General features: G+C 63.2%; 2 protein-coding genes across 2 annotated transcripts; one reads left to right on the plus strand and one right to left on the minus strand.

The window, feature by feature from the left end:
* The first annotated feature begins 9,543 nt into the window (after nt 1-9,543).
* BAIAP3 (BAI1 associated protein 3) lies at nt 9,544-19,547 on the plus strand. The gene is made up of 33 exons (XM_060123906.1): nt 9,544-9,689; nt 9,944-10,031; nt 10,184-10,264; nt 10,586-10,693; nt 11,183-11,242; nt 11,374-11,440; nt 11,549-11,744; nt 11,993-12,037; nt 12,166-12,243; nt 12,355-12,457; nt 12,785-12,892; nt 12,985-13,080; nt 13,212-13,315; nt 13,555-13,675; nt 14,129-14,253; nt 14,346-14,436; nt 14,578-14,634; nt 14,742-14,839; nt 14,943-14,994; nt 15,083-15,213; nt 15,369-15,492; nt 15,570-15,713; nt 15,806-15,898; nt 15,999-16,190; nt 16,270-16,338; nt 16,436-16,515; nt 16,584-16,692; nt 17,109-17,180; nt 17,325-17,405; nt 17,490-17,610; nt 17,694-17,817; nt 17,900-18,105; nt 18,198-19,547. The coding sequence occupies exons 1-33, from the start codon at nt 9,559-9,561 to the stop codon at nt 18,299-18,301; spliced, it is 3,459 nt and encodes a 1,152-aa protein (XP_059979889.1). The 5' UTR covers nt 9,544-9,558; the 3' UTR covers nt 18,302-19,547.
* On the minus strand, nt 19,323-21,933 carry TSR3 (TSR3 ribosome maturation factor). Its single transcript, XM_060123914.1, has 6 exons — nt 21,750-21,933; nt 21,430-21,649; nt 20,881-21,074; nt 20,219-20,398; nt 19,982-20,045; nt 19,323-19,704 (listed from the first exon to the last, which is right to left on the minus strand). The coding sequence occupies exons 1-6, from the start codon at nt 21,859-21,861 to the stop codon at nt 19,545-19,547; spliced, it is 930 nt and encodes a 309-aa protein (XP_059979897.1). The 5' UTR covers nt 21,862-21,933; the 3' UTR covers nt 19,323-19,544.
* Nucleotides 21,934-21,956: the final 23 nt, after the last annotated feature.

Below are 21,956 nucleotides of genomic sequence, written 5' to 3' on the forward strand. Positions count from 1 at the left end.
GGGGGACCCCTGCACCTGTGGCTCCGGCCCACAGACCCAGGGGCAGGATGATCCCCATAGGAGCTCGAGGAGGACTGGTCACCCGGGCCCCTGGTCAGGAAGGGCCAAGGCTCGCCTTGAGAAACATGTGGCCTGGCAACAGGATCGTGGTGGAAGTTGGGGGCCCCTGAGCCCACAGCACCTGTGGCTCAAGGCCCCAGTGCCTTCCCAGCTCACTGAGCTGGATGTGTCGAGCTGCTGAGCTCCCAGTTTGATGTCCACAATGTGTTGGGCACAGAGGGCCTTCGGGGGATCCAACGGGTTGTGTATTTGTAGCCTCTCCCAGAATGTCTTATTTTGTAATGACCGAACTACTCTTAGTAATAGTTATACATGTATATGGTTAATATATATGGAAATTCAATATATTTTCTAGTTAAAGCATTCTAAAGTAATCAGTGTTTCTAGCAAATTGTCGTGACTTCGGCTAATGAAATGTCCTTTTGTGCCACAGTCCTTGGCTTAACAAAGATGTGAATCTTGTAACACAAGAACTATGAAATGCGATGATTCTGTTTCTACTGTAAGGGAAGAGCGTGTGTTCCCAGCATGAGGCGCCTAATAATTAGTAAGGAATTGTGGGCTATAGATTAACCACTGTATCTAAAAATGCTCTAATTAAAATATTTCCACTAACTGCCGCCTGCAGGGTGTCCTTTTCCTGCTCCGTCTGCACAGGCTGCTTCATGCTCGGTGTCAGGGGGGCCACGCTGGCCAATTCCAGGGTCCTGTGCTGCTGGCCCAGGAGCTGCTGGAGCCGCCTCCTCCCTCGGCTTCCAGCATCAGATGCTCAGTGACCCGCAAGTGGCAGAGGGTGACATTCCCTAGAGCCAAGGTTGAATCCCCCGGTCTGTGCCTCTGAGGCTGGGGCGTGGGCAGCCAAGGCTGGGCCCACATCCTGCACTGACCCCTGGCCCTGTCCCCTGAGTCTCGCCTGTACCTCCCTGGCCTACTGGAGCAGGTTCCCCCCATGGGGACCTCCTTCTCACCGCCAGGGTGGACCTCCCTGGGGCACCAGGATGCCGTCCTCATGGTGCCAAGGTGCCTGTGAGCCCTTGGCTCAGACCCTGACCAGGCCCCTGGGACACTGTGTCCAGGACTGGCTCGGGCCAGGCTGTTACATGGGTGCAGAGCAAGGAACCCAGCGTTGGGGCTTCTAGGAGAACTTGACCACAGGTAGGACAAGCTGGGAGCCTATCTCCCCAGGAACCACTCTGCCTGGAGCCCAGATAGGCTCCTGGATGGGCTCTGGGTCCCTGGGGGTCCCCCCGGCCTCCCTGGACTGTCCTGGCTGAGTCAGCACCGTGTCCTCACACCTGCCCGCCCCCATGAGGCCACCTTGCTCCCTGACCAGGCAGCCCAAAGCCCTCCTACAATACATCAGGCCCTGCCTCCAGTTTGAGCTTGCCATGGCGACGTGTTGCCAGGTTGGAGGGCCCCCGAGCACTGACTTGGGCCGGCTCCAACTGGTCTAAGTCAACTCCAGCAGGGAGGGGCCCAAGGAGTGCTGGTCCAGATCTGCCCCCAGCCGACCCTGGTGCTGAGCCTGGGGGTGTCCCGCCTCAGTGGTCAGGAGGCTCATCTGGAGGCCTCCAGACTACTGTGACCCCATCTGCAGAGGCCATGGGCCTGGCAGAGGAGCTAGAGCACTGGGTCCCATCCACCCTTAGTTCCTCAGACCCTACGGACTTTGCCACTTGCCCAAAGCCTCGGGCCTCAGTCAGGAAGCTGTTTTATCTGAGCTTTTAGAAGAAAATAATGAGGGAGCAGCAAAAGAAAGTTACAGGGCCCCAGCCTGGGTTCTTCCCTCCCAGCCTCTGCTCTTACAGGTGACCCATCCCAAGGGGTTTTTTCTTGCCTTGAGGAAGGAATCAGGGGCCCCAGAGCCAGGACAAGTGCCTCGGCCTCCTGTGTGCAGAGGGATGTGCGTGGAGGAGCCAGGCACCTGACCCATTCCCAGCTCTGCCGCCGGTCGCCTGGGCCTCACGCAGACCTGCAGAGCCCTGGCTGGGCTGCTGCTCTGTCCCCACCCCCAGCCCCACGAAAACCTCGGGCCTGAGGCCCCAGAGCACCCAGCCTGGCACAGGCTCCACCCGCACAGATGCTGGCAGCAGGACCCCCACTGGGCTTCTGGTTAAGTGCCCCAGGCAAGGGGTCACATGTGGGCCAGACCCCCTCTCAACTGGAGCCACCACTTCTGCTGGCAGAACCACCCAGGACAGCACAGGTAATGGGACAGATTCCTGCAGTCCCTCAGGGTCCTCCAGCCCAGGGCAGGCAGGGACGCTGACCCGAATTCCCGGGCTATGTGCCTGTGAGTTCCCTGTGATCCACCTCCCTTCCCGCTTTTCCTGCCATTGTCCTCCGACAGGTGCTATGGGGGTCAGAGAGCTGTGGGAGAAGCCTGACTGCTAGGAGGCTGTGCCTGCAATTCCAAGGGCTGCCACCATAGGGCGTGATTTCATGCATTATTAAAAGTGATGGCAGTGCCCTGGACTTACCAGGATGCCTCTCACCTCTGAGGCCCCTTCTCCCTGCCCGTCAGCAGCCATCAGAGTGTTTGCCCAGAGCCTGGTGCTTTTCTCCTGGCCCTAAGAAGGAAAAGCCACTCACCCTGTCTTCCAGACCCTTTCCAGCTGGAAGCTCCACGAGTAAACCCACCTCCCCACAAGACCCACCGAGCCCTGATCCCCATAGGCAGGGTGTCTTGTGCCCTAACTCCTGTGCATGCCCCGAGCTGCCCCCTCACAGCCCGTCAAGCTCAGAACCGCTGTGGGGGGCCTGGGGCAAGGGGGCCAACGTAAATCCTTCAGCTCAAGGCCTGGGGCACAGGCACAGGGCAAGGGGCGTCCCTCCCTGTCCTCTACTGGCTGTGGGATCGCACAAGGATGAGCTTAAACCTCCAACCTGCGGAGGCCAAAACTAAGTCCCTGAAGGAAAGAGACCCTCCCAAGGCCACTGGAGGGTCCTGGGCAATGGTGGCTCCAGTTCCCATCCCCCGTGGACTGGAGGAGCTGCAGCTGACTCTAACCAGCACTTGCTCCGCGGTAAGGCCATCCCCTCCCCCTGCTGAGAGGTGGGCTCTGCTGCTGCTATCTCCGTTTTACTAATGAGGGAAACTGAGGCCCAAGGCAGTGGAGGAGTGTGGCAGGGCAGGAGTCTGACCCAGGAGGTTGGGGGACAATGAAGGGGTCGGCATGAACGGGACCATCATTCCCTCCCCAGGAAATGTTTGTGGAGGGAAGGACCCTGAAGATTATGCTTTCCTGGGGAAACAGAGGCCCAGAGTTGGCTTTGGGACCCAGCCTGTTGCTGTGTAGCCCTGGACAAGCCCTTTCCCCTCTCTGGGCCTCTCTGGGCCTCAGTTTCCCTACCTGCAAAAGAGAGTGGTGAGGCCTCCAGGCGCCCTCTGCCCCGACAGGCTGCATGGTGTTAGTCTTAGCGGCTGGTGCATCTTCGTGACGTCGCTGGCCCCCAGCCCCTTAGCTCCCCTCAGAGCTTGGGATGAGGGTGTGAGTAGGGGCCCCCTCCACTGGCAGCTGCCCCTCCTAACTTCCTGTTTACAGCAGCTGCAGGCTCTCGTAGGCTCTCGTCTCTTCACCCCAAAGCCATTAGGATCACCATGGCAACCAGGCGGTGTTTGTTCCAACAGGTTGGCAGAACCTGATGCAAGACTGCAGAGGTGGGGGGCATCAGCTACAAGACCCTGGCTCAGGACCTGCCAAATCCCCAGGGAAGGACATTAGCTGCCCCCAAACCATTCCCACCCCCTGCGGAAGGAAGCCAAGGGGCAGCTGGTGGCATGGGATCCAGGCCCCTCCCCTGCTCACCTGACTCATCTGTCCCAAGCCATTGTGCATTTCCTGAGCACCCCCTCCCCCATCTGCCTGGCTGTGCTGGGTCAGGATGGAAGCAGGGCCTAGGGCCAGAACTTCCAGAAGGAGAACCCACCCTTCAGTGCTGTCTCCCACTCTGCAGGGCTGTCTTCCCCGAACAAGGTGGTTCTGTGTCTTATCCTGCACAGACAGGCACGCATGGCATGGCTGTGAGTCTGGGTCTAGAAATTGAGACAGGTGGTGGCCGCATCCTGGGGCGAGGGGAAGCACCTGGTCTCCTCTGGACTGGGGAGTGAAGAAAGCACAGGTGGGCTGCCTCCCAGCATGCAGCTCTGTTCTGGAACCCTGCTCCTCCAGACTCTGGCCCTCTCCTAAGTTCAGCTGACCCCTGGCCTCCCCAGCGCCAACTGTCTTTTGCCTCTGGGTCTGAGCTGAAGTGGGTTCCAGGTCTGTCTGTTCCCCATCTGGCCTGGAGTACCTCCATTAGAGACGAAGTCTCTGGGGTGAAAACTTATCCAAACCACAGTCTTGATCCCCAAGTAAAAGGTGCTCTGAGGGTCCAGCAGGATCCGCCAAATGCAGGGAAGGCGCTCTGAGGGTCCAGCAGGATCCGCCAAAGGCAGGGCTGGGATACAGGGACCCTGTGCATCTCTGACAAGTTCAGAACCTCTGAGCAGCCCCCAGGGTTCTCCAAGTGTGGTGGGAGGAGCCTCAGATGATGGGGCCCCAGCCCAGACTTTGGGAATCAGCAGGTCCCGGGTGGGCCGAGCAATCTGTTTTTACAAGCTCTCCAGGTGACCACGGTGCGGTGGAGGGGCACCGAGGATGGGCTGCGAATGGCGCTAGAGGGGGTCCAGCGCATGACGGCGGTTCCAGCCAGAGGGGCAACCCAGCAAGCGACCCAGGATGGGCCATGGGGTTCGGTCACCCCAACAGGTGATCAGGATTGTTGTGGGCATCCCGGGTTGGTGCCTGCAGCACCCCCTTGCCCCGGGTGCGGACTGTCCCTTCTGAGAAGAGCGATTAGGCCCGCGGTGGAGGAGTCCCCAGACCAAGGTCCGCTCCATGTTTGTGTTGGGGACAGCTCTGGGCTGGTAGGGCGACTTCGGAGATGACTGCGCAGGCTTTCCAGAAAAGTCTGCGCTGCGGACCCGGGCATATCTTGTTCCGTTTCGGCGACTCTGGCTTCCCTGGGGCCCCCAGGAGGGGGTCCTGACGCAGAGCAGATCCTGCTCCCGCGCTGCACCCACCTGTGGGTTGACTGACAGCCCCGAACCCCGCCCCTTGGGGGAGGGGGTGCCCGGCAGAGCACGGGGGTCGCGGGGATCCTCGTCCGGCGCTCCTTGCGGCGGGGGCGCGGTGGTGGGACTCAAGGGAGGCGGGGGCGGGGCGGAAGCGAGCCCGGAGCGGCGGGGCGGGGCGGGGCGAGCAGACCCGGCCCCGCCCCCGGCCCCTGCAGCCGCTGCGCCCGCGCTGTGCTGTCTGCTCTGGCAGCTGCGAGCGGTTGCGCAGCCAAAGCCTCCCCGGAGCCGGTGCCGAGCGCGGCGCTCGCAGGAGCACTGTCCCCACTTCTCAGCCACCCGGCCCACGGTGAGTGCCGCGGGCTCCCGCCCGGCCGTCGAAGCTCGGCCCGGCGCCCCACCGACGTACAGGAGAGCCGCCGGTCCAGCTCCGGCGCCGCGCTCGTCGCCACCCCGGGCCCCGGGAGGTCGAGAAGACAAGCCGTCTGCCCCGGGGAGACGGAGGCCGGCGTGCGCTTGGAGGAGCGGCCCTCGCTGTTGCGGCCCTCGGAGCGCGGAAGCAGGACCCGGCGGGAGCGGGGTGCGCACTGCGCAGGGGCGGGGGGACCAGACCTCCCTGCCGCGGGGGGCGCGGGACTCCAGGACCACCGTCTGCCGGCGGCCCCCGGGATGCGCAGGGTGACCCCGCTCCTACCCGGCGCGCCAACCCCGGGGGAAGCCGCAGGTGGGCCGGGGCCGAGGACCTCCCCGCCCTGCTCCGAGACGCTCCGCGGGGGTTTCCCAGCCAACCCTCCAGGGAGGAAGACGCCCCTAGAGCCCAGTTCCGTCCCCCTCCTGCCGATCCTGGCAGGACCCCTTGCTTTCCCCAAATCCCTCCAGACGTCTGGGTGGGTCCAAAAAAAATACACCCTCACCAGGTTTCCAAACTGCCCCAGAACCGAGCGCCCACCAATGAGAGAAGCACCCCGACAGAACTGGGGGGCCTGAGGTTCTCACGGGGAGCTTCGGGAAGAGGGGGGACGGGAGGAAGGGGCGAGAGGGGATGTCACTGAAAGAAGTGGGAGGGAGGAACGCCGCGTGAACAGGTGAGGGAAGACAGGTAAGAGGGGGCCGGCCTGGCCAAGTGGGAGGGGACCTCGGAGGATTTCATTTTAAATGCGTTCATTCTAGAAGCATCTAGCTCGCCTCAAGCTTCAGAGCTCTAGGTCCACCTACAGAGTTGGTTACAATACAGATTCCCAGGTCCCTCCCTGGGGATTAAGTGGGGATGAGACCCTAATATTTGTAATGGGCACGCCAGGTGATTTGCAGTGAGGCACTGCAGCTGTGCTGTGTGCAGGGGAGCACTGTGTGCAGAGTCAATGAGGACAGGGAGAGGTGGGAGCCGGCAATCCTATAGGAAGAGTGAGGGGCGTCAGGTGGGGGCTGGGCTGGGAAGAGAAGACCAACAGGGCAGCAGGGACAGCTAGCTGGTGGGGCCAGACATCCTGCCACCCCCTTACACATGCCCACGGCGGCATCAGTGGACCCCCGACCCCCAAGTCTCCAGGGACTGATTTCAGTAAGAAGGCCCCAGCGCCCTGAAAGTGTTTATTCACTCCAAGGGTGGCCAGCTAGCCACTGAGGACTCTGACTAGAGAGAGAGCTGGCCCTCCAGTTCAGCTCAGCTGCCCCAGACCTACCTGCTTCAGTGCCACCCCGGCTCCCCAGTGGGCTAGCAGGAGACAGCTTGGCTTTGAGCCCTGGGCTCGAGGCCTGGCTCAGGGCAGCTCACCCCAGCCCTGGGATGTGAAATGGGACAGTGACATCCACTTTGCAAATTATCATTTCCCATTCAACCCTGGGCCTTGGGCACAGCCCGGGAACACGGCGGGCCTGTCACTTTCAGCTGGGCCTGGTGCCTGTGTGGCGTTCAGCTCCTTGGCCCGCGTCACTTTGTTCGTTGGATAAATGGGAACTGGTGGCCAGGCATACGCAGGGGTACAGGCATGTCCTGCTCTGAGCTGCCGGCCAGACCTGGGACCGAGAAATGGAGAGCTCAGGAAGGAGTCCCATGGGGCCCGTCAGACAGATTGGGGGGTCCCCTGCAGCACTGTACCCAGCTCACTATGCCCTGTACAGGCTGAGGGCCCCTGCAGCCAGTGACTGCTTCCTGGGGGTCGGCCACATGCCCACTGTCAAAGGCAGCTCTGGGGGAGGTGCTGGCTGGCTCCCAGGCTGTTGGGTGCAGTGAGGTCATCACTGCTCAGGCGGCCCAGGGTTTCCAGGGGAACAAAGGGAATTTCTGGGCTCTCAGGATGAGCCATCTCTCCTGGACCCCTGCACCCAGACGCCACTATTGCCCCATCCTGGCAATGGGCTGAGGAAGGGAGCAGGGAGGGGCCGCGCAGCACAGGGGAAGGCCAGCCCATCTGGATGGACCCCAAGACTCAAGCCGAGCCAAGAGCTTAGCGCTCGGACACCAGAGCTGGGGAGACCTCGACTGTATTCCGGGCCTCCTGCTGGCTCTGTGGCCTTGGGTGGGTTCCTAACCCCGGGACCTCAGTTTCCTCATCTAGGTGGGGGAGCAGAGTGGCACCCCCTCTCCAGGGCTGGTCTGAGGATTATCAGGGGAGGTGGCCTGCCTTGCCTTGAACATTTCGTTCTCACAGAGAAAGCCCCCAACCCTGCAGCTCAGGCCACTTGGCTCCTGCGTCATCTTCATCTCTGGGAATGTGAGCCCTGGAGCCCCTGTCACATGCAGACGCAGCTGGCGGTTGCCGTGGCAACAGCTAAAGCAGTGGCTGCTCCCTGGCTTTGGGGGTCTGTGGGGGGAGCAGCCTCTTCCACTCAGCTAGAGAGGAAAAGGGGGCCTGTGACGCCTAGCCCCCTCGGGACCTCACTGCCAGCTGTAGGGTGACAGCTTCGGGAAGTGCGTGCAGAGGCTGCGGAGCCCCCATCTTGGGTAGAGGCCCCCAGGGGCAGGCGCTGACAGGTATGGTGGGGGGAGCTCGTGGGGGCTGAGCCACCTGCCTTCCCTGTCCCAGCTCTCGTGTCTGGCCAGATGAGACCCTCTGAGCCCAGTGTCCCCTGGGCCCCACAGGTCCGGGGTTGGAGGATCAGGGAGCAGGACGAGGAGCTAAGAGCTGGTGGGGGTCGCAGACCAGGGATGGCAGCCTGGGCCCACCCAGAGACAGACCTGGTTTGCTCAAAAAGTCTGTTTAGGACCCACGAGGTGGCAGGCGTGCCTGGCCCTGGCTCTCCCAGCAGAGCATAAGAGTCCAGGAAGGGGCAGCGCTGGTAAACGGAGACTTGCACAAGCACAGGCCCAGCCCCTGAGCAGCGGGCGCACAGGGCAGGGGCGGGTCTCACCTGGCTCTCACATTGCTAAGTGCCTGTGAGATCAGGGCAAGTAGAGTTGGATCTGGCTGGGTCCCCATTTCCTATTTTGTCAAATGAAAATGGCAGGCTCAGGCTGATGTGCCTGGCCCTGTGGGGGCGGGGGAGTGCTCAAGAGTGGACAATGAGGGGACCCAGACAGTGGGAAGGCCCCCAGGTGGGCCGAGGGGAGCACGGTGTGTCCTGCACAAGAGGCCGGCAAGCTTGGGGCAGGGAGCCCGAGTGGTGGCACCGAGTGGCAGAGGTGACCCGGGAAAGGGTCTTCACTTTGCCCTGATGGTTTTCAACGGGGGAACAGAAGACCACCCTGGGGATCCAGGGGGCCCAGGGCCGGAGGTTGTTGCCTGACCCAGGGGAGAGGTGGGTGCCTGGGCCAGGCCATGGGGTGGAAGAGGCAGGCTCAGGGGCCCTTGGTGGCTTAGCTATCATCTTGCCCTTCCCAGCGGGGTCTGCAGGGGACCCTGAGACCCCTGGAGGACGTGTGTGGGTGTAACAGCAAAGGCTGGTCAGGCCGGGGGAACTGGAGTTGGCAGTGAGAGCCGCTTGCCCCTCAGGGGCATCCCAGGGCCTAGCCACCTGGACAGGAAGGTGTCCCCAGAGCAGGGCCTACTCCTCTTTTGGCAAGTGTGGGTTGTGGGGCCACAGCTCCCGCTCACTCTCCTGTCCGGCTCCAGTTGCCCATGTTGCCATGGCAGCTGAGCCACCATGTAGCATCCTGCCTGGAGCAGCCCAGATACCACACTGGGACGGAGAGGGATCCTCTGTGTCGAGTGAGGAATGGGCCCCGGGCATCCCCTGAAGCCAGCTCAGTACTAGTCATTCTGGTCTGGGTGGCCAGAATCTGTGGGAAGGGATAGGGCTTGGACTGAGCAAGTCTGCAGCCCTGTGAGGGGCTGGAGCCCATGACCCCAGCAGTGGGCACCTCTGAGCAACGGGGGACACCTCAGTCATTGCTCAGGGTGGCATCTGATTTGATCATTGGGGACAGTATGGCAACACCAGCGAATGAGCAAGTGGCCCGACCGGAGGTTGTGGCTGTGCTCTCTGCCCGCAGGCCACCCACCATGTCCACCTTGCTGGAGATCAAGAGCAGCGTGCTCAGGCAGGTGCAGGTGTGCCCGTCCTTCCGCCGGAGGACTGAGGAGGAGCCGGCGAGCAGCAGCACCGAAGTGCAGGAGCCCGCAGCTGGGGCCTGGTGGGTACCCCACAGCCTGCTCCGCATGGTCATGGTCACCTGCACCGGGCCCCCCTTCCTTCGCTGACCTCACACACCAGCTGCCCAGCATGGCCCCTGGGGGAAGCCCAGGAGGCTCTGAACCCAAGGCCATGGGAGGCATCATACCTCACCCCCAGACATGCAGAGACCCTTGAGTCGTGTGGGCCGGCACGTGCCGTGAGCTGTAGCTTCGGGGAGGGTCTGCTGACCCCGAGTCTGGGCTTTCTTGGCAGGAAACCCGGAGATGGTGTGGAGTTCTTTGCCCAGATGCGCCTCATCCTGAAGAAGGGGGAAAGCAGACAGGGCCTGCCGTGCCCCGAGGTGCGGATAGCACGGGCACTGCTGCCTGGCATGGGGTGCTGGGCCAGGCCTCCCCACCTGCCCCTCCGCCCTCCACTCCCTCCCTCCCTGGAGCACTCTGCGCCCCACTGGCCCCGGGAGCCACAGAGGCCCTCACCCGGTGCCCTTCACAGGTCCTCCTGCGCAGTAGCTCCCCAGCCCCCACAGAGCCCGTGGACCCCAGCCGTGGCCTTAGAGCCCTGACCCAAGAGGAGGTAAGGGGGAAGGGGGCCTGGCCCCAGGAGGGGCTGTAAGTACCTCTGTGTGCCAGACTTAGGGTCTGGGGTGGGTGGGCCAGGCCTCCCCGTGGAAGCGAACAGAGATCAAGGGTGAGGAGGGACCCCCAATGGAGGGCCTGCTAGGTGCAAAGGCACAGAGGCAGGGATTGGGCTCTGCCAGTGGGAGGAGCTGCTGGGGGCTGGGCACACAGGGTGGACTCGAGGAGCCTGAGACCCCCTGTGTCCAGAGCCCGGGGCTGAGGAGAGACAGGGACAGGGTGGCCGGGACTCAGCATGTGCTCCCCTCCCCATCTGCAGGTGGAGATGCTCTATGAGGAAGCCTTGTACACAGTCCTTTACCACGCAGGGACCATGGGCCCCGACCAGGTGGATGACCAGGGGGCCCTACTGAGCTACCTGCAGCAGGTGAGCCCCATTGGCCCCACCCACCCTCCTGGCCTGGCCCCTCCCCATCTCTGGGGAGGACTGAGACACTTTCCCCCACGTGCTTATGTCACTATCACCTGAAGAACACACACAGATTTGCCCCATGTACACAAGACACACACACACACATGCACAGGCAGACACAAACGGGCTGATAGGCATGCCCAGAAAGATGGAGTGATGGACGGACACACAGACACATTCAAACAGAAGAACACAAAAACAGACAGATGAACACAGAGACAAATATAAACAACACAGGAAAGGACAGGTAGACAGATGTAGGACATACAAAGAAAGATGGACAGACAGACACACAGAAAAAAAGTAGAAAGGACAAACCAACAGATGGACAGACACCTTTATTCCTCACTTGTGTGTGCTCCCCCAACCCCGTGAGGCCCCCAGGACAATAGCCAGCCCTGCTTCAGCGGTACCTGGGCCCTCACACCTGCCTGCCCTGTGCAGGTGTTCGGCACCAGCCCCGAGCAACATGCTGAGGCCATGGAGCGTGTGAAGAAGGCCAAGGTGAGGCTGCTGCCCACCTGGGCAGACGCTGACCAGCGCAGTGCTCGTGTGCAGGGGCTCAGGGTGGAGGGGGCACAGGGCTGGGTACACGCTGAGCCCCGAGAGGCCCTCACACCCCCACCCACCCACAGGCTCCCACATATGCCCTGAAAGTCTCCGTCATGCGTGCCAAGAACTTGCTGGCCAAAGACCCCAACGGTGAGTGGGGTTGGCTAGCTCAGCTGGGACGTTGGCTAGCTCAGGTCTGGGGGTCACGGGAGGGCCTGGGGTCAGGGGTCGGGGGCTGAGACACCTGCCATGTCCCAGGTTTCAGTGACCCGTACTGCATGTTGGGCATCCTGCCGGCCTCAGGCACCCTGAGGGAGCCGGGCCCACACAAGGAGCAGCGCTTCAGCTTCCGCAAGGGCAGCAAGCGTGGTGGCCCACTGCCGGCCAAGTGCATCCAGGTCACTGAGGTCAAGAGCAGCACCCTGAACCCTGTGTGGAAGGAGCACTTCCTCTTGTAAGGCCCCTTGTCCAGCTGGATGGCAGGGTGGTTGGGCAGGGTCTGCTGCGGTGCCAGGCTGGTCCTGGGGTTGCATGTGGCAGCTGTGCCTGTATGCGGTCTCAGTGCCTGCCCCAGGGAACTGAGGGACTGGTCCTATGCCCATTTTTCAGAGGAGGAGACTGAGGCTCAGAAATGGTCCCTGCCCCAGCTCCGGGCAGAGGATCACCTGGACCCTAAAGGGTATCTCTCTGTTCTCCTTATAGTGAGATTGAGGATGTCAGCACCGACCAGCTGCACCTGGACATCTGGTATAGGCCCCTGTGCCCTGCAGGGCAGGGGATATGGGCGCCTCTGGTCTGGGGAGAGCGGGAGGGGGCAGTCAGGGCCAGGCTGGGCTCCAGACCAGCCAGGTACCCCCACCTCGCCCCACCCTTAGGGATCATGATGATGATGTGTCCCTGGTGGAAGCATGCAGGAAGCTGAATGAAGTCATTGGCCTAAAAGGCATGAGCAGGTATGGCAGGTGGGACCCTTGTGCTCCTGACACTCACAGCTCGGCCACGGGGGCCAGCAGGTGGTGGCTCCTCAGGGACCTCAGGTGTGACGCCCACCCTACCGCCCCCAGGTATTTCAAACAGATTGTCAAGTCTGCCCGCACAAATGGGACAGCAGGGCCCACGGAGGACCACACCGATGACTTCCTGGGGTGCCTCAACATACCCATCAGGGTGAGTGGCTGTCGGGGCGTCACTCATGGAACACCTGCTCATGGGTGCCCCGCCTTCCTGCGATACCACTGCTGGCTATGTCCTGTGATTCCCCCAACAGTCTCCCATCTTTCTGGGGCTGGGGAGGCACCATGCTGGGAAGGCACCATGCTGGGAGGAGTGGGGGAGGGACAGCCTCCAGAGGTCCAGGCGCCCCTAAGCGCTCCCTGTGCTGGTTACCCGTGTTCAGTGGGAAGCGGAGGCCTGTTTTCTCCCCACGGTCCTGCAGACAGTCTGTGCGGGGGGAAGAGGGAGGCAGAATCGCCAATCTGAACCCCCTTTCCCCAGGAGGTGCCCGTGGCTGGTGAGGACCGCTGGTTCAAACTGGAACCGCGCTCCAGCGCCTCCCGCGTGCAGGGGGACTGCCAGCTGGTCCTCAAGCTGATCACCACACAGGTGGGAAGCCAAGGGGGACCCCCGGCCTGCGGCCCTGCGCCCCAGCCCATGGGCTTGGGCAGGGCTGGTGACCGGCGGGCCCTGCGTTCCAGAGGGACACGAGCATGAGCCAGCGCGGGCGCTCGGGCTTCCTGTCCTACCTGCTGCTGCTCAGCCGTCTGCTGCAGTTCGAGCACCAAGCCGAGGAGGTAGCGCCGCCCTCGGGCCCCCGGGGCAGCCAAGCGCGGCGTGGGGAGGGTAAGAGGGGGAGGCCGGGGACCTGGGGGACGAGAGGGGATGGGGGTCTCCCGCCTCCACCCACACCCGGCCCGTCCCCCAGCCCAACTCGAGTAGCTGGCGCGGTGAGCTCAGCGGGCCTGCGGCCACCGTGCTCTGCCTGCACGGCGCCCAGAGCAACCTGTCGGCGCTGCAGCTGGCTGTGCTGTGAGTGGGCGAGGCCGCGACGCAAGAGGGCAGGGCCCCGACGGGGCGGAAGGGCGGTGGGAGGGGCGGAGCCTCAGCGACCGAAACTGCAAGTACATGGGCGGGGCCGTGTCCCGAGGGGCGGGACACTGGAGGGGCGGGTCTCGGAAAGGGGCTGTGCTGTGAGTTGGAGGGGCGCCGGTTTCCTCCTGGTCCCGGCCCCAAGGCCGCTGCCCTGAGCCTGGCCTGGGGCCCCGCAGGCACTGGCAGGTCAGCAGCCGCCACCATCAGACGCGCACCCTGGACTACGGCTACCTTCTGGGGCTGCTGGAAGATATGCAGGCACACTGGGAAGAGGCGGCCTCGCTGCCCCAGGAGCAGGTGGGCTCGGCTGAAAATGCTGTTTCTGGGGGGTGTGCTGTGGAGCTGCTCGGGCTGGGGCAGGCAGGGACGGCCAGAGTCCTGCCCTGGTGGGATGCACAGCCTGCGGGTGCGGTAGGTGGTTAAAAACAAACGGACAAACTGCGGGACCTAGGAGAGGGCACGTGCTGTGCGGTCCCGGGATCGGGTGTGCGATACCTTGATGGAGTCCCGAGCAACAGAGGGAGTGGGCCAGCTCGCAGGAGGCACAGCTGGTGGTGCAAAGGCCCTGAGGGCGTCTGTGCCTCCAGGGGGAGCTGCGGAGGCAGGGGCTGGAGAGGTCATCACTGCAAGGCCAGTGGGGTTGGAGGTGGTGGTAGGGAGGGTGCTCCTCAGGGCAGAGCCTTGTAGACTGGCTGGTTCTGCCGTGGAGCGGGCACTCAGGAGTCAGTTCTTAAGGGCCCTGTCCCCCAGGAGGAGGGACTGGCAGACAGCTTCTCCGCCTTCTCTGAGTTTGGGCTTCGGTTGCTGCGCCAGCTCCGAGACTACTTCCCTGCCACCAACAGCACAGCCGTCTACCGCCTGGAGCTGCTGTTGAAGTGGGTGCAGCCGCTGGCACGAGGGGTGGGGGTGGGGTAGGGGTAGGGGACTGGGTGGGGCACCCCCAGTCAGTGGGTGACCGGTCGCCCAGGTGTCTTGGCAAGCTGCAGCTCTTCCAGCCTTCCTTTGAGATCTGCCCCTTCGAGACGGAGCTAAACATGGACATTGCTGCTGCCCTGAAGGTGTGTCTGGTAGCTTGGTCTGGGCTAACTGCTCCGGCCCTGCCCGTGCCCCTGCCCCCGCCTGGACCTGCTGTACCACACACACTTTATTGTCCTTCTTCCCTCCCACCCACCACGCTGCTTTGGCGGCTTCCCTTGCAGAGAGGGAACCGTGAATGGTTCGACAAGCTCCTGAACTCCCAGAGTCCTCGTGAGCAGGTGTGACTCAGGGGGGGCATGGGTCAGGGGGAGCAGGTGTGGCTCAGGGGAGGGGGGGCAGCATGTGGGTGCAGGCCAGAAGGTCAGTGTGCTGGGCTTCCTTGCAGCCGGGGCCACAGCGCCTTGCAGGGCTGGTCAAGCTGGCTGACACTGTCTACGAGGATCTGCAGTCCTGCTATGGCATCTATGCCAGCCTCTTCCACAGGTGGGGCCAGCGCTCTCCCTGCTGCCCCTGCATCCAGCCCCTCAAGTTCTGCCGCTGGACTGGGGAGCAGGGAGAGCAGATGTCTGAGGTGTGTCCTTTGCAGCATCATCAAGATCGACTTCTTCACCCTCACCTTTCGGCAGCTGGAGCGTCTGGTGAGGAGGTCGCCTGGGGAGAGCCCCCTGGCTGGGAAGGGACCTGGGTTTCCTGTTGTTGGCAGTCTGACTCCACCCTCCTGGGCAGGTGGCTGAAGAGGTGTGGGTGCTGACGGAGGAGCTGAGCCCGAAGATGACCCTCGAGGTGGCCTCAGGGCTTTTTGAGCTCTACCTGACCCTGGCAGACATCCAGTGCTTCTGGAGCAGCATCCCGGGCCGGTGGGTGTCCTGCCCCCCACCTGTCCTCCAGTCTGCTCTAGGAGGACTCTGTGCAAGAGACTCTCCTCGGGGCCTCCTTAGGCTAGGAACCTGGGACATGTTGGCTCAAGGTGTCTGAGTTGGGGTGAGCTCTGACTGCTGGCCTCCCGCTGCAGGGACAGCCGCTCCCTTGCCCTGGCTGGCATCCATGCCCCATTCCTGCCTGCTGTGAAGCTTTGGCTGCAGGTGCTGCGGGACCAAGCCAGGTGGAGGCTTCAGGGAGCCGTGGATGTGGACACGGTGAGTGAGCACCTAGACCTGAGGGTGCTGGGCTCATCCAGGGCACCCTCACAACCAAGGTTCCCCCTGCTTCCTAGCTGGAGCCCATGGATTCCTCCTCCAAGCACAGCAGCTCCGCAGCCACTGCAAGCCTCTGCTTCAGCCACATCCAGGAGCTGTGGGCCCGCCTGGCATGGCCAGACCCTGCCCAGGCCCAGGGGCTGGGCACCCAGCTCAGCCAGGTGGGGACTCCAGAGAGGAGATCGGGGTCTAGAGGGGCAACAGGGCCAGGGGACATGTCCCACAACTCCTGAGCCCCCATCTTCCACCCCAGGACCTGTGTGAAGCCGCCCTCTTCTACACAGAGCTGCTGCGGAAGAAGGTGGACACTCAGCCTGGGGCAGCAGGCGAGGCAGTGAGCGAGCCAGTGAGCCGACGGGTGGGGAGGGGCCAGTTGCGGGGAGGAGGAGGCACGGTGGGGCCACCACCTGACTGCCAACCCACACATGTCCGGCACACCTCCCCAGCTCTGCGTGGTCCTCAACGATGTGGAGCTCCTGCGCAAGGCTGCTGGCCAGGCGCTACGTGGCCTGGCGTGGCCGGAGGGGGCTCCAGGGCTCGAGGGTGTGCTCCCGCGCCCCCTGCTTAGCTGCATGCAGGCCCTGGATGAGGACCTGCAGCGGGAGGCCCGAACCGTGACAGCACACCTGACCTCCAAGGTGGGCAGGGATGGTGGGGCGGGACCTGGCTGCCCCCTCCCTGCACCCCAACTTGGTGCTGAACGCCGTCCTCCCACAGATGGTGGGTGACATCAGGAAGTACGTGCAGCACATCAGCCTCTCGCCTGACTCCATCCAGAACGAGGAGGTGAGTGCCTAGCCAGGTGAGGGCTTGGGCATGGTGGGGAATGCGTGTGTGGGGTGGGGGTCCAGGCTCAGTCCCAGCCTGAGGACCCTGCCTGCAGGCCATGGCCCCGCTCCTGAAGTACCTGGACGAGAAGCTGGCTCTGCTGAACGCCTCGCTGGTGAAGGAGAACCTGAGCAGGTATGGTCCCGGGCAGGTGGAGCAGGGCTGGCCTAGTGTCCAGTCACAGATGCCGAGTGTCCCTACAGGGTGCTGGAGGCCCTCTGGGAGCTGCTGCTACAGGCTATTCTGCAGGCTCTGGGCGCAAACCGTGACGTGTCTGCTGACTTCTATGGGCGCTTCCACTTCACGCTGGAGGTAGGGCCATGTGGAAGAGCCCTTCCTGCTGCAGCTCCCAGTTCCTGGCTCCCCCCAACCCCAGGCCCAGGGCAACAAGGCTGCTGACCCTTCCCAGCTGCCCTGCTGCACCGTGCTGGGATGCCAGGCCCTCCCTGGACACCCCTCCTCTGGGAACCCACCAGGGCAGCATCTCCTTCCCCCAGCCCACCTGTGTCAGAAGCACCTGGGCCACCTGTTAAGACAGCTATCTGGCCTCAGGCACCGACATTTTCCCAAGCTTCCTGGGGGCTTCTGATGCGCCCCAGGTGTGAGTGGCTCTGCCCTGGGCTCCCGAGAGCCCGAGCTGGGTGCTGCTCAAGTCTCCATTTGTCTCCACTCTCGGTCCCCAGCACCCACTTCGCCCCTGATATCTCTCCCTTCTTGCCCCGCCGCAGGCCCTGGTCAATTTTTTCCACGCTGAGGGCCAGGGTTTGCCCCTGGAGAGCCTGAGGGATGGAAGCTACAAGGTGAAGTTTGGTCCTGGGGCCTCTGACAGAGGAAGGGGGAGGGGTGGACACCAAAGACCCAAGTTTGAGTTCATCCATGCCCCACACGTGAAATGGGGCCGTGAGGAGCTGCCGGCATCACCAGGGGCCTCCTCCTTCCTGCAGAGGCTGGAGGAGGAGCTGCGCCTGCATCAGTGCTCCACCCGGGAGTGCATCGAGCAGTACTACTTGGACAAGCTCAAGCAGGTAGTGCGGCCCAAGTGTGGGCACGAGGCCCCGCCTCCGGGAGTCCCCGGGCTCCGGCTCACCGGCCCCCTGGCTTTTCCACAGAGGTCCCTGGAGCACAACCGGTTTGGGCGCCTGAGCGTCCGCTGCCACTACGAGGCGGCCGAACAGCGGCTGGCGGTGGAGGTGCTGCACGCCGCCGACCTGCTCCCCCTGGACGCCAACGGTGCGGGGGAGGGGTGCGGCGGGGCGGGGCGAGGCGGGGCTGGCGGGGACGGCGGCGTGGTCCGCTCACAGCCGTGTCCCTAGGCCTGAGCGACCCCTTTGTGATCGTGGAGCTGGGCCCGCCGCACCTTTTCCCTCTGGTCCGCAGTCAGAGGACCCAGGTCAAGAGCCGGACGCTGCACCCCGTGTACGACGAGCTCTTCTACTTGTGAGTGTCCCTCCCTGCCCTGCCTGTCCGGAGCCGGGAGCAGGGTTCCAGGTGACCACCGCCCGCCTCCCCCCGCCCCCAGCTCCGTGCCCGCAGAGGCCTGCCGCCGCCGGGGCGCCTGCGTGCTGTTCACCGTCATGGACCACGACTGGCTGTCCACCAACGACTTCGCAGGGGAGGCAGCCCTGGGCCTGGGCAGCATTGGTGGCGTCGCGAGGCCCCAGGTGGGAGGGAGCGCGAGGGCCGGGCAGCCGGTCACCCTGCACCTGCGCCGGCCCAGAGCCCAGGGTGAGTGAGGGGCGGGGCAGGGGCAAGGCTAAGGGCGGGGCCAGCCGGGTCTGACACTGGCCCCGTCCCGTCCCCCCCCCACCCGCCCGCAGTGAGATCAGCGCTTAGGATGCTGGAGGGCCGCAACAACAAGGAGGCGCAGGAGTTTGTCAAGAGACTCAAGGAGCTGGAGAAGTACATGGAGGCGGACCCCTGAGGCCCTGCGGCTGCCAGCCAGGCCCTCCCCAAGTCCCCGTGTTGTTCTCTCGCCGTGGTCAGCTTTGTGCAGCCGGGCTCGTGGTGCCCCTTCCCCTGCTTCGTGGTGTGTATGCTGTGGCTGGACTCCCTGGGCTCCCTTTTGCCCTGGTCATGTCTCTCTGGTGTGTGCTGTGAACCTTCTGTGCCCAGTAAGCCCCACCCCACTGGATCAGGACGGCCGACTGGGCAAGGTCTGGCCAGCAGCTACCCCCCCCCGCCCCGGAGCAGAGAGAGCAGGCCTGGCTGCCAGGTGAGCTTCCCACCTTCCCTCAGGTTCCACAGCCACAGGGCAGGAGGGTGCTGGTCTTAAAGCAGGGCTCTCGTGGGGCAGCCTTGCCCCCCAGGGGACATTAGGTGCTGCCTGGAGACATTTTTGGTAGTCAGTCACAACTGGGGAGTGGGTGAAGGCTGTGCTATTAGCACCAATGGGTAGAGACTAGGCTTGACATCCTGCCATGAACCCTCCCCCCCCAACAAAGAATGGTTCACCCCTAAATGTCACCAGTGCTACAGAGAACAGCCCTGTCCTAAAGGAAGTTCTGTCCTCGTCTCTCCAGGGCTGAGGCAAGGCCTCACTAGCTGGAGAGGCAGGAAGGTGCGTTTTGAGTCTGGACAATCCAGGCTTTGGAGGGAGAGGGTGAACATGTGCAGTGTCCCCACCCTTCTCCAGGGACCCTCCATCCCAGAGGGCATGTGGAAGGTGGTTTGCCTGAGAGCTGCACAGGTCTCCAGTCCCCACCCAGCTGACAGGCCCAGGGTCTCTGGCTGAGGATGTCATTCAAGGCTGGTCAGTGTAAGGGGCTCCATGCCAACTGGCCAGCTATCTGGCATTTCTTTTCACGAATGCATGGGTGCCCACACAAGACCTACCCCGCAGCCCCATCCCCACACCCCAGACCCTTCTAGGCAGGGTCTGCCTCACTAGAGGCTGAGGGTCCCCCCAAACCCCCAGGCCAAGCGCAGAGAAGCAGAGGCTCACACAGGGTACTCCTTGGCTTGCAGCTTCATTGGGAGGGCTCTGAGGCAGGACCCAGAGCAAGGCCGGGTTAGAAGCACAGGGAGAAAACCCAGACAGAGTCCAGTCCTGCTGGCAGCTGCAGGGGCTGAGGCCACCAGGCCTGTGTGTGTGTTCCCGCAAGTTCCACTGCCATCTCTAGATGTCCTCGTCACTCTGCCTCGGAAAATATACATGTCTGCAGCTTTCAGTCTCTCTGCCGTTTCTTGATTCCTTTCCAAATCTCTGTGGGGACCCTGGTCTCTGTCTCTTCAGGGCTGCTGCTGCTGCCTCCCCCGTCCTTGGAGTCAGGCCCAAGTTCCTCAGACTCCTCCTCGGTGTCACTGTCAGCCCTGTCTCTGGGCAGCCTGGGAGGGAGGGGTGCATTCACTGGCCAGTCTGAGTTAACATCCCTCCCCACTCATTCACCAAAGCCCCTAAGTTGAGGACAGATTCCTATTCCCTGTCCTCTCAAAACTGAAATCCCTCCATTGGGACCTCCACCTTCCCTTCTCCGCACTCAGAAAGGCATCCTGGTGTTGTTTAGGACACCACCCCACCCTGCAGCAGGAGTGGCTGAGGCCAGAGGCGGAGGGGAGCCCTGGGTCTGAGCTGTCATGAAACTTGGGAAGCCCGAGGACCTACCGGGGGCCAGACACAGGCCTGTTGGGGTTTGCAAACTCTCGCCCTGAATCCACATCAAAGGGATCTGAATCGAGGAATCAAAGAGGAAAGCGACCTGTAGGTGAGCCTGGAGCAGAACCAAGCATCCCACAGCTGTGGCAGGAAGGCTCCCCCCAACCCCCAGGCTTCTCAAAGGAGGTGGCAGGCCTGAGGGTGCTGGCTCCCACCCAGGGGGCTTGTGTCTGTGCCAGGCCTCACCGATTTCCTCCTCTTCCTCGGGGTGCTCCTTGGTGTGGGCCAGGAACTCCTGCTCTGCCTGCAGCACCTCCTCTGGGCCACTGCAGGCTGCATACTTGTCCAGGAGCTGGCGGTTCAGGTCTAGGAAGCCCTTGCCCCACTTGAACTTCCGTAGCAAAATGACAGCAAGGTCTGAAAAACCTGTTGGTGCAGGAAACAGGAATTCCAAGGATGTGGACAATCCCTCTCCTGTCACCCTTGCCGCTGGTTCCTTCTGTCGCAGGAACTAAAAGTCCCGCTGACACTTTCCCACGGTCCAGAGAGCCCATGCCCACTCACGAGCCTCTGCCTCAGTAGCCCATTAAGTCCCTCTCCCCACAGGGAGTCTCACAGGGCCACCCACCTGGGCCTCCATGTGGACCATAAGGTCTCTGGGGGTGAGCTTTGGTAACAAGACTCTCAGGGCGGTGGTGCCCTGACAACGAGGGCCAAATACGGGTGCATGTAGGCCAGCGAAGTGTTCTGCCTCCACCTCAACCCCACATGGCGAGGACTTAAGTGGGAGTTAGGACGAAACCTTGGCCACCTCCCCGTACATGGTCATGCTCCTCCTGGGACTTGCAGCAGAAAACACACTGCTGGGAGCACAGCCAGACTCCAGGCTGCCAGGCCCTGACACTCACCCAGGATGCAGAAGGTGGCAGCAAAGGCCTCCACGCAGGAGAGCCTGCAAGGCCGGCCATAGTTCACAGGGTTGGCAGCCACCAGGTGGGGCAGGATCCGCAAGTGACTCCCTCTCATCTTCCCAAACGGAGTCTCATCCAGTCTGGCCCAGGAGCAGTCGATGACAGCGACCCCGGACTGTGCCACCAACTGTCTGCCAGGAGCAGCGTAGGGCTTGGTTCTGGGGTCAACTTGGTGCTGGCCCCACTGGGGATTCAGCGGCATCATTTCCCCATCCCAATGACCCCCAGGGACTCTCATGGGCCAAGCTTTTGAGGCAGCTGGGGGGGAGGTGTTCCTTGACAAAGCTCATTTATTCACTCAACAAACGTTTATTGAAACCTGCGGCATCCTGGACTTTGCCCTAGGTAATGGGGGCAAACTAGACAGATCAGTGCAAATAGGTGAGCCCTGAAAAAAAGGATGCGCCAGAGTAGGGGACTCATTAAGAAAAGACCCAGGAGGCACCCCGCCCTCCCCACCTCCACACCCTGTCCTCTCCCGCCTACCTGTCTGCGGGGGACACGTACTGGGAGCCCACGGGGCTGAGCACGAGGCCGCCGAACCTGTGGCCCAGACGTAGGCAGCGCACCAGTCCCAGGCGCGCCAGCTTGCGGCCGGTGCAGCGCCGGGGGTCGCAGTGGCCCAGCTCCCACATGGCCAGAGCGCAGGGCAGGTGCGCAGGGCCCGGGGCGCCCTCGTCCTCGGCCGCCTCTGACTCCACGGACGCTACACCGGGCACAGAAGGGGACCCGGCCTCAGCCGCGGCTCCGCGACCCGACCCTGGGCCTCCGACCCCCGCCCCCGCTACGGATCACGCCCCACTCACCGCGTAGCGCGGCGCCCACCTCCTCCGCGAAAGCCTCCAGAGAGCGGCCCGCGGGGCGCCGAGTGCGGCCACCTTCGGCCCCCGGCCCACAGGCTGCCCTGCGGCGGCCCATGGCTAGGAGCAGGGCCCGGGAATCCCGCGCGCTCGCAACTTCTCAGGCAGCCGAGGCGCGCCTCTGCGCAGGAGTCGGACGCCACATCCGGTTCC

Source organism: Lagenorhynchus albirostris, chromosome 15 (assembly GCF_949774975.1).
Source record: "Lagenorhynchus albirostris chromosome 15, mLagAlb1.1, whole genome shotgun sequence".
Lineage (NCBI taxonomy): Eukaryota > Metazoa > Chordata > Mammalia > Artiodactyla > Delphinidae > Lagenorhynchus > Lagenorhynchus albirostris.